The sequence below is a fragment of the Staurois parvus genome, unplaced genomic scaffold (assembly GCF_062004578.1).
Source record: "Staurois parvus isolate SC_StPar_1 unplaced genomic scaffold, SC_StPar_1.0 ptg000120l, whole genome shotgun sequence".
NCBI classification, from domain to species: Eukaryota; Metazoa; Chordata; class Amphibia; order Anura; family Ranidae; genus Staurois; species Staurois parvus.
The window spans coordinates 6,062,410-6,074,587 of NW_028317916.1; the positions used below are offsets into that span (position 1 = coordinate 6,062,410).

The 12,178-nt window shown below is 38.1% G+C and overlaps 1 protein-coding gene across 1 annotated transcript in view; it reads left to right on the forward strand.

The window, feature by feature from the left end:
- The window catches only part of CPED1 (cadherin like and PC-esterase domain containing 1), a 349,788-nt gene that overhangs the window by 286,211 nt on the left and 51,399 nt on the right, over nucleotides 1-12,178 (forward strand). Inside the window, exons 16-17 of the mRNA XM_089672109.1 lie at nucleotides 1,989-2,106; nucleotides 4,943-5,079. Coding sequence (XP_089528235.1) covers nucleotides 1,989-2,106; nucleotides 4,943-5,079 — 255 coding nt within the window. The remainder of the gene's footprint in view (nucleotides 1-1,988; nucleotides 2,107-4,942; nucleotides 5,080-12,178) is intronic.

The window sequence follows — 12,178 nt, forward strand, 5'->3', positions numbered from 1 at the left end:
TTGGTTTCTATGCAGAAGGGAGTCTGATTTTGGACTCTCCAGCTTTAGTAAATAAACCCCTAAGGGACTGAGCACTGCATCACTAGGTGGAGTGTCACACGTGTACTCTTCGTTCCCTTGTTCCTGCCATTCATCTTCCTGTTCTGCTTCAAAGTACAGGAATAAGCGTCTCCTTACATTTAAAAACAGTAACATGCAGCCTGGTAGAAGGGAAAAATCACCATTTAACAGGGTGCCACAGCATGACAGATCCACATGGAGGACAGCAAGGATCTGCATACAGCACAGTAGAGCAGCCTCTACAGGAAAGTCGGTAATTATGAACAGCCAGCAATGCAGTGTATAAGACATTCTGTACTGGAGCTATGAAGCTGTATCCACATGGGACACTGATCTCCTAGATGTCTGGGATGCAAGGAATACAGACTATTCAGCATATCTTGTCATGGTTTGATTAGGGTCTATTCAAGATTTTAACTGTCTTTTTGGACTCTCTATATCCTTAAACAGTGCACAAGTTAACGCAACAGTTTTTTGCATAAAGAACAGTGACTGTTTCCAGCGCTACAAACACCTACATGGCTTTGGCTAGACTAAAGCTCATGCTGAAGTTGCTCATACATAAGGTGAAGTACACTGATGCACAGACTAAGCTTGCTAAAATATTGAACTATTTTGCACAAACAGTAAAAGCACTTAAAAACAAACCCTCATTCACTACTGTAGCTAAAGACATTTAGAGAAATTTATCCTGAAATGTCACAACAAAGGCACTAAAATAGAAAAAACAGGCATCAGGTATTAAGCTGTAAAAAAATAAGTAAACCAACTTTAATTTCTTTCTTGTGATGCTTGAGTATTTTTAAGAATGAGTTACTACACCCTACATGCAGCTAGAGGGGTCAGGGATGGCCTATTTTAAAGTTATTTATTGCTAGGTTCACACTGTTTGCTGCATTAACACATGCCCATTAATGTGCATTTCATTAAGGCAGCCCAATCATTTGAATGCTCTGCCTTATGCGCTAAAGCCCACCAAAACGATACATTCACTATTTATTGTAAAGCAGCACACCACAACACATGGGGGTGCATTACTATGCATTGTGGTGTGCTGAAAAGTAAGAATTTTGGTAAGATACACTGGGTGCTATTAGAAACGAATGTCACCATAGTGCTACAAATGTGCAAATTGCTTTGGTTACTGCAGCACAGCAGTGTAAAAACAGCCTTACTTCTTAAAAATATGTAAATACCTGTGATGTCCATAGTCTGCGCACAGGTGCACTTTAAGGATCAGTTAAAACTGAATGCGTGTATCTAGATGTATTGAACTCATTTCTGTTTCTATTGTTTAAGGTGAAATTTCAATTTGCTAAGGATACAAAATAAAACTTTTGTCCAGATCAGTTATATACATTGCAATGATATTAGGAAGAAAAATTGCAGATTCTTGCCTGTTCCTTTACTGTAAATATTGATTTAGGTTGTTTGAGTGCACCTCCTGATAAATGTTATGATAATGAATGATGATAATAATGATAACTAAAACGGTCCACCTACTATGTTCCATGATACACACAGTCCAATTGTTATGTACAGTATATATATAAAGTCCCTGGCACAGTTTTAGATATAGCACAGATAGTGCCTGCATTTTTAAATAAGCAAGGAAAACAGAAATTTTACAGTGGAATAAACAATTTGGTGGGATAATTATATTGACAAGAAGACTTTTGAAAATCCTGTTTGCAAAAAACAGTATTATTGACTTGGTATAAAAAGAAGTGAAATATAATATTTCTGCTCATTAAAGAAAATCCTAACTAGTATATTCAAATGTAATATTTACAGGATGCTATATCAGTTGTGTAATAAATCTAAATATCCCCATTTCAGAATTCTATCAGTTATAATTTCTGAATTGTTTTGTAACTAGGTTTGCAATATATACATTTTTTTTTACATTTATTTTTTTGCATTAACAGGATTGTGGTTTAATCATACATGAAAATGAACCTTGTGGATTACAGCATATTTCCAGAGAGGTATTATCTGGACTTTCACAAGCATGGCAAAGGAAGTGTGACACTGGGGATGCCAAAGGTATTTAAAAATTAACTCTGCTAAAATACTTTTACTATTTAACTAAGTACTTTCTATAGTGAATAATGCATGATATTTGTCAGATAAAATGGATGAAGCTGGTGCCCATAGACTTACAGTTCATCAGCATTTTGTTGTGGCAGCTATCTGATGTCTTGTTAAAATGCAGTATTTTTTCTGCAATATGGCTATAAGTGAGTTTGTGCAGTGAATTATGTTTCTATGGATAGCACATGGATTTTGTCATTTAAAGGCTCATATTTACATATGCATAGGAGAAATTATGACACAATATAACTTTACACCAACAGCATATACGCAATTGCATTTTCATATCATATCTAATGTATTTGGAACTGATGGTTTTAGTTCATGTGGCAAATGCACACCAAAGTAACACATTCAAACCATTGCATTCAAAAACTTCTCCTATCCCTTATCTTTTGTTATAAAGTCATATTATATTCCTCCTTGCTGCCAAAATAGCTGCTGACAAGACTTGTGCTTGCAATCACACTGGAAAAAAAATTAAAGGTCCAGTCCAATTCTACAATTACAGTGCTTTTAATCTAAATTCATTTGGGACCCATTGGGGCATTTTTGGACCCCCAAAATGCATTGGATACTCTTTGGATTGTCCCTCTGACATTTGTTGGTATAATGTATAATTAGAATTTTTCAAACATATTAACATTTATTCATGTATTAACAATGCATATTAGCCAAAGGTCATTGCTCTAACATTTAGAGGATATCAATTTGTACCTTGTATTTATCTTGGTTCAGTGGCCTAAATCTTATATATAATATGCAGTGCTTAAATATATTATGGAAATTTCAATCTCATTTTGTTTCTCTATATACAGCACTTAAATGACTTTGTTTTACTAAAGTTTATAAAGCCCATACTTTAAAGGGCTATAAACAAACAGATTCACATTGCCTTGCTGATCTTTCTCCAATGGGTTTATGAAGCAATGATCTCCATGGCCACATTGCAGAAAATGTAGAAAAGTGAAATTACTTTTAAAAGCTGAAAGCAAAAATTCCAAATTTTGAAAAAGCTTGGTAACAAAACTGAAATTGCTAGAACAAAACTCAGAATGATAGGAGGATTATGTTAGAAGTAGTGTGGAGCACCTTGGTATACCTAACCAAATTGTATTCATTTCACCATGTGGCCAAGTTCAATAGCATATGGATATGAGGAAGAAAGTGGAATCTAAATATGCACAGCTAATAATTTAAAATTATAAACTTAAAAATTGTTGTAAACCAACAATTTTAGACTTTTATAAATAGGTGTCTCAAAGAGGAATTAAACCTTTCAAAAAAATGTTTCTTGAAAAAGGGCTTCCTAGGAGCTTTATGCTATAATGTACCAATATGCACAGGATATGTGGTGTCAGCACTTCTGTAGATCATGGGTGCTTCCATCCCAGCAGGGTCTTTTCTGTCATAAAAATCCTGCTTCTTAACCATTTGTTAGATATATTTTTTTAATACCTCTATAATATGGGTTAATTAAAGCTGCTTCTGCTAAAAAGTGTGCACTATATACTTGTTATTTAAAATATGTGTATAAAATCAAGCACCTAGGCATGCAGATTGCTTCTACAAACATTTGTGAAAGAATAGGTTGCTCTCAGGAGCTCAGTGAATTCAAGCGTGGTATTGGGATAGTCTGCCACCTGTGCAATAAGTCCATCCTTGAAATTTCCTTGTTACTAAATATTCCACTGTCAACTGCTAGTGGTATTATAACAAGTGGAAGCAACTGGGAACAACAGCAACTGCAGAGTCAATATCTAAGACCTCCAAACTGCATGTGGCCTTCAGATTAACACAACAACAGTGAATAGAGAGCTTCATGGAATCGGTTTCCATGGCCGAGCATGGCCTGCATCCAAGCCTTACATCACCAAGTGCAATGCAAAGCGTTGGATGCAGTGGTGTAAAGCATGCTGCCACTGGACTCTAGAGTGTTCTCTGTAGTGACAAATCATGCTTCTCTGTTTGGCAATCCAATCAATGCGTTTGGCAGTTGCCAGGACGAACAACGGTACTTGCCTGACTGCATTGTGCCAAGTGTAAAGTTTGGTGGAGGGGGGATTATGGTGTGGGGTTTTTCAGGGGTTGGGCCTGGCCTTATAGTTCCAGTGAAGGGAATTCTTAATTTGTCAGCATATCAAGACATTTTGGACAATTTCATGCTCCCAACTTTGTGGGAACAGTTTGGGGTTGGCCCCTTCCTGTTCCATCATGACTGCACACTAGTACACAAAGCAAGGTCCATAAAGAGATCGATGAGCGAGTTTGGGGGGTGGAAGAACTTGACTGGCCTGCACATGGACCAGACCTTAACCTGACAGAACACCTTTAAATGAATTAGAGCAGGGACTGCAAGCCAGGCCTTCTCGTCCGACATCAGTGCCTGACCTCACAAATGTGCTTCTGGAAGAATAGTCAAACATTCCCATAGACACTCCTAAAACTCACAAGCTGTATATACTAGCTATATATGCTAAAACATCAGCTATGTATAATGGTAATGAAAACAAGATCAAGGGTTTGATTTACTAAACCTGAGAGTGCAAAATCTGGTGCAGTTGTGTATAGTAGCCATTCAGCTTCTAAGTTCAGCTTGTTCAACTTAGCTTTAACAAAATAATCTGGAAGCTGATTGGTTTTTATGCAGTGTTGCACCAGATTTTTCACTCTCCAGTTTTAATACATCAACCCACTAGTGTTTGGGTAGTATTTTGTTAGCATGACACTTATCAAATATTCTACAGTAAAATGCTGTGTTTACCTAACAACATGCCTTTCCTTTTAGGTCAATGGATTGTCCCATGCCTGAACTGCTCAGATAATAGGACTTGTGACTGGAGGGCAATAACTTGGCAGCCTTATCAGTGTTATCATCCAGTTTTGCAAAGAACTGAGCTACAGCATTGTGTCAAGGACAGAAAGGTATACATACACTGTATTATGTTTATTACACTTTATTAAATTTATTGAAAATGTATATATTTTTCTCATCTCTGTGAGGATGGCACAGGATTTACACTTTTTATGTTGGACTTTTTGTTTATATTATATTGGTTTGCTTATGAGATTGCATGGTTTTATATCATTTATAACTTGTTTATTTTAAGCTTTGCACTTATTTATTTATATATATATATATATATATATATATATATATATATATATACACACTGTAATGTATTGTTCAGTCTTTAGGGTGGTACCTTATAGACTTTATCTAATCAAATTATTAACATCTCTAGTAATATGTAATATCAATCATTGCACACATGTAATTTAGACAACGGGAGACATTTGTTTTAATTGATTGTTGACCTTATTGAATAAATGTATGTCCAACCAAAACTTTTTTCTTTGGTTTGCATAGAGTGGGGAAGGGTTGGAGCCCATTTACAGATTATTATTGCTCTCCAGGCCACTGTTACAACAAAACAAACAGAAAAGATTTTTTTGTAAAGTAGGGGAAGGCTAGAACATCTGTCAGATCTTTATTTCTGTCTGTGTTCTTTTTGTAAATTTTCTTTCACTTCCTGTCTGTAGAACAGGACATGAGGATAACTCTTTCTAGTGGGGCTTCAGATAGCAGGAAAAGCCAAGATGGGTTCTAATCCTTCCCTGCTCTATCTAAAACTAGAAAAAACATTTTTGGCTTGACATCCACTTTAATCATGATATCCTTATTCTTCAAAAATAATCCATACACATCCATAATGTAATGGCCATGAAATCTATTGTTCATGAAATAATTTCTTACTGTTTTTTGTGCCTCTTTGTAACATCCTCTGTGGGCTCCCAAACAACTCTTGTTTCCATCTTAATTTCTTTTGTTTGAAGTGAGCAGTGTATGTTAGCTGCAATCATGTGCACTGCTCTCTGCACACTACAAATCCCATAGTCCCTAGTCCATGTGAGGAATGACCAAGAGAGGGTGGCTACAAGCCTACATACAGTCTGACTATGGAGAACAAACGTAGCCACCCTCTAAAAGGAAGACGGCTCACAGCAGCAAAAAAACAAAAGGAATTTGAAGGATGCTGGGACCAGTGGAAGGTAATTTCTTGAATTAAAAACACATATATGAAAACTATTTTCCCTGGTTATAACCACCTTCTTCTCTATGCTTACTCACTGCTCTGTCAGAGCTGTTGAAAAATACACACTGAGGTATGGGATACAGTTATCAATCTAAACATGTGAGGACAACTTTTTAATTTCGACTTTATGCAACTCACTGATAATTTTTACAATACATCAGTTGTTGAAAAGCAGATGGATGTGTAAACTAATCAGATAAAATATGTATATCAATGGTGGAAAATTAAGATCACAGCAAGTGAAAGTAAGTCACACATACTTCCAAATGTGGCTATTAAAGTGGACATATCATAGAATGGCTTCAGTGCTCTAGTAGCTACCTATTAATTAGGATCCATTTACTTCTTTGTGGTTTGTTGTGGTAACTTGTTGTAGTATTGAATATCTAAACCCAACATTTCATATTCCTGATATATCTGCCTGCTAGTCCCTTTGCTTTCCTATTAAAAACTGACCACATTAGGGAGGATCCTCCAATGATAAGATTTTTGCTCACAAGCGCCCCCCAACCTAATCTACAAAGCCATTCACTAGGAAATCAGTGTAATGCTGCTTCTCCTCCCCCAGCTTTATGAGCTCCTTATGCAGCTGAGAACAGACGGTATGGAATCACTTATATAATGCTCCGTTCACATCAGGGATGGACTGACAACTTATGGGGCCCCCGGGCAATAGGGGATCATGGGGCCCCTGTGTCCTTGCCGAAACTCAAAAAAGCCTATGAAAAAGGTGCCAGGGGCATCTCATGGGGCCCCCTCTTGACCCTGGGCCCTCGGGCAGTGCCCGAGTTTCCAAATGGTCAGTCCGCCCCTGGTTCACATATACACATTTTGCATTTGATGCTTTCTCCAGTGCTTTTTTGCAGTTCATTTTGCGTTTTTCTATACGCGTTTTTACTGAGTTTTGCATTTTGTTCAGCTTTTTTTTTTTTTGTGGAATTTCTTTTGTTGCCAGACAGAATAAAAATGCAAAAGCGTGGCAAAAACTCACTACTATGCATTTCAGCAGCTTTTCCATTGAACTCTATTGTAGCAAAAACACTGCTTTTTGCTTTTAAAAAAGTCCCTGACCCTTTCCAAAAGCACAGCAGCTCAAAAAAGCAGAGATGTGAACATGTTCCATAGGAAACCATGTTAAATGGACTATAGTGTGTTTCTTCATAAAGCACAAACAAACACATTGGTGTGAACAGAGCCGAAAAGGGGAAAAACGTATTCATAATGTTTTTCATACTGTACAGTATACACTAATGTTTCTTTCTTTCATTTCTATTTTAAATGGAATGGGTTGTTTTACAAGGTCAGGGTTTACAGGCGTGGCTCTTTTTTGTAACATAAAAAAACTGAGTTGCTGTGCATTGCGGCAAGCTTGCATTGTATGTTATCACAACATGTTAGTATAACTTCCTAACTTACTTCTCTGTGATTTGTAACTTGTTGCCCTGGTAAGCTTTGTATGTTTGTGATAAAATTAGTTTGCAAATATGTGTTCTCCTGGCCGTATTCCAGTTTTATTAAGAATTTTTTATTTTAATTTACACCATCCTCTCTTGTTGTACAGTCTCATTGTAATGATTTTTTTCATATTACAAGTATTTTAACTGCTGTGTTTCTATGCCTTTGTTTTATGATCTATGACTAACAACACGTGATAGCATCAGGCAGTCAGGATATAGCACAACAGCAGATTGAATCTCCCACAGGAGAAAATGCATTGTTGAGCACAGGATGTGAAAGTTTTTAATCTATTCTTTTAAAAATCCATAATGAAATAGACTACCTGTATTGTACAGGTATGACCATTGAATGCACCAGCTGATCTTACTACCTTTTTGCACTTGGACTTAAATCTGGAAATTCACCGATTTCTGCCTAACAGTCACAACATTTTTTCTGAATTTTTAATATTAAACCAGAATAATTAAGACAAAGTTATAATGAATAAACAGTTCATTCATTCATTATTATTATTATTATTATTACATCGAGTTTATATAGCGCCAAAGGGTTTGCTCAGCGCTGTACAATAGAGGGGGGGACAATACATGGCACAGTACAACAATAACAAACAACGTACGAGGGGTAAGAGGGCCCTACTCTTTCCAGCTTACAATCTAGGAGGGAGGGGGTAAAGGTACAGTAGGAAGTGGCTGAGGGGAATGAGGGGTGGGAGGAAAGAGGGAGAATGGCCGTCAGGTGAGGGTGGGGTAGGCTTCCCTGAAGAGATGGGTTTTGAGGGAGCGCCTGAATGTGAAGAGGGAAGGCGACAGTCTGATGGATTGGGGCAGTGAGTTCCAGAGGATGGGGGAGGACCTGGAGAAGTCCTGCAGTCGTGCATGGGAGGAGGAGACCAGGGAGCAGGATAGAAAGAGGTCCAGTGAAGAGCGAAGGGTACGGGTAGGGCGGTACTTGGGGATATATTACAATATCATTTTTTATTAGACAACTTTTTAATACATTGGTGCCCATCCTGCAACCTCAGAATAGTTACTGTGTGATGAGGAATACCAATGAACACAGAAATCATCTAAAAATGTAGCAAAATTATACATATTTACATAACATATTATATACTTTTGTAAAGCTGAACTCCAGCGATTATATATTTTGCATACTTACATTGGACCAGTTTGGCCCAATGTAAATATGCCTATGTGATACCCGATTGACCTCTGTAAAGCAGTAAATCAATGTATTATCCTGAGCTACTACAGTGATTGCAGCGACCTTCTGGGTGCCGCACAGCTGCCCTTCTGAGGGCAAGGTGTCACTCATTGCCGTGGCAAACATTCAGAGAATACTTAGTAATTTCTCAATTAATGTAAAGCATTCCCTGACTGGACAAGGTGGAGATTGTGACATTATCACCCATCCTCTCTACCTCATCCAATCAGAGAATGCTTTGCATTTACAGATAAAATTGCAAGCTGTTCTCTGAATGGTGGCCATGCTATGCTAGTGACCCCCTGTGGTTAGGAATAAACCTGTATTAATCAGCATACATCATATGCTCAGGAAAGTCAGTTAACAGTTGGACAAGGATAGATGGAGGTCAATGGAGAGGACTAAGAAGCTCTAATTCATTATAACTGATGCATACCCAGCGTTTCAATTACATTCGCCATTGAGTACTGAGCATAATCTTCAGGGGCATATTTTTCTCTTTGTTCCCACTCACATTTTTTTCATTTTGGATAGAGTAAGGGAGGGTTATAATCCCTGTCAGTTTATTTTTGTCATCTGTGTCCCATTGGGGAGATTTACTTGCAGTTGCTGTCCCATAGCCAAAACAGGAAGTGAGGGAAAATCCCTGAAAATTAAGGGAATTCTTTGGTGACTCCACGTCACCAGAACTAGTGTCCAAATTGAAAGGTCTCCCCTCTATTACTTTTCTGGGGACAAACCAAAATATGGGGGTTTCTTTTACATTCACTTTCAATGATAATGGGAAACAGGACAAATAGTGAGGATGAATCTCCATTACAGGGACACAAACAGCAATAAAAACCCAAAAGGTGTTCTGCTCCATCCCCACTCTTAAAAATCTGAAAATAAAGTTTTGCCTTTAGTTATACTTTAATCGCTTCCTGACCGCCCTATAGCAGAAGTACTGCTACAGGGTGGCAGGAATGTGCAAAATCATGTATAAATACATGATTTTGCATTTCCGGGTAGGGGGCGTACACGCTCCCTAAATACAATGCTATTGGCTCTTCGGCATGTCAATCACGGTCCCGACCGCTGATTCTTGGCCAGGACTCGGTGATCGTTGGTGGAGCTGACAGGGGAGAGGTCTGTATGTAAACAGCACAGATCTCTCCCCTGTAAGGACGAACAGGCTGCTTTGAATTGCTCTGCACAGCAGAGCAATACAAAGCAGTGTGTCTACACAGTAAAACACACACAGCACACTATTAACCCTATGATCGCCCCAGATGTTAACCCCTTCCTGACCAGTGTCATTAGTACAATGTCAGTACTTATTATTAGCGCTGATCACTGTATTAGTGTCATTGGGAATGTCAGTGGCAGTTAGTCAGTTCCCCCTCAGTGTCAGAATGTCTGTCGCAGTCCCACAATCCCTCTATAAGTCGCTGATTGCCGCCGTTAATATTAAAAATAAATAAATAAAAATTCCAGTATATATACCGCCATTTGTAGACGTTATACCTTTCACGTAAACCAATTAATTTACATGTATTGGGATTTGTAGCAGAATAGATTTTGGCCTAAATTTATGAAGAAATTTTATTTAAAAAAAAAATTTTACTGGGCATGTTTTATAGCAAAAAGTCAAAGATATTGTTTTTTTTTTTTTCAAAATGGTCAGTCTTTTTCTGTTTATAGAGCAAAAAATAAAAATGCACAGGTGATCAAACACCACTGAAAGGAAGCTCCATTTGTGGGAAAAAAACAGACACAAATTTCTTTTGGGTGCAGCATTGCATGAATCGCGCTATTGTCAGTTAAAGTAATGCAGCACCATATCACAAAAAATGGCCTGGTCAGGAAGGGGGGGGGGTAAATCCTCTGGAGGGCATGTGGTTAAAGAAGTCTCTGCCAACGAGCAACTGTCAGGCCTAAAACACTCCTCCATCACTATCCCCTACTGATATGGATCTCTGTAAGAGCCTTTCAGATCTAAGAACATTTTGTTACAAATTAACTGAACTGATACATACATATATAGTCCGAGTAGTATGGAGAGCTGCTAACAGTTCTAATATTTAAAAGGTATCTGTGGCTGATACTATATTGTGGTGCTTTTCCAAAGACAGGGAACCTGCTAAACTCATAATAAGTGATCACTGGTTGCTTAGATTATTGAGCATGTTTCTTCTAACATAATCTGATATACCTGGATTATAGCCTGGATTAAAAGGATATTCTTACTCAGAACCTCAGACATTGTCTATTGAAGTAAGTAAATAAAGCCAGCACCAGACACCTCACTAAAGAGACTTCTCATCATAAAGAAGGGGCAAACAGCAGGTCGATAGCCAGGCTTAGACTCTCTTATATACATCGAACTATAAGGTTTAAAAAGGGCAAAGAAAATACATAGTGTTCTCTGATTACTATTTATTGATAAAAGTCAAGTGACATCGAAAAGCCCTAAGACTGCTGCTGGGTACTGCCATCTTGAATGTCAGCAGCCCTAGCAGACTCAGAGCTGTCATTTAACTGACAACCTATAGTATTCCCTATTTGCTCCTCCAACAGAAACATAAAAATGTACATATAGAAGGGATGGGTGGAGGAGATGGGCCAGCACAGACAATAAATAGACATTGCCAGAAGAGGAGAGTGCTATAGCATATAAGTAGGGAATGTATTGTGCTGCGGAATTGACACTTTCTGGAGTCTCAGTTTCCTAATAAAGTTAGAGGTGCAAGTCAATCAACAATTCTTTCAAGAGATGAAAAATGCGTTAGGGAAGGATTTAAATATTTGCTTTTTCTGCGCTTTTACTTCCAATTGTTTGCAACATAGTGACAGCGATTCTATAGACACTTTATTTATTTATTTCAGGTACTTATATAGCGCCGTCAATTTACACAGCGCTTTACACATATATATTGTACATTCACATCGGTCCCTAACCCTCAAGGGGTGTACAATCTAAGGTCCCTAACTTACATTCATACATACACATTTTAGAGCCAATTTAGACAGGATCCAATTAACCTACCAGCATGTCGTTGGAGTGTGGGAGGAAACCGGAGTACCCGCAGGAAACCCACGCAAGCACAGGGAGAACATGCAAACTCCAGGCAGGTGGTGCCATGGCTGGGATTCGAACCAACAACCCTAGTACTGCCAGGCGGAAGTGTTAACCATGGCTGTCATACTTCTTTAAACAGTGAAGTGGTAGACATTTATTTCTGTCCTGGCTCACATCAGACACAGTATACCGAGCTGATCTG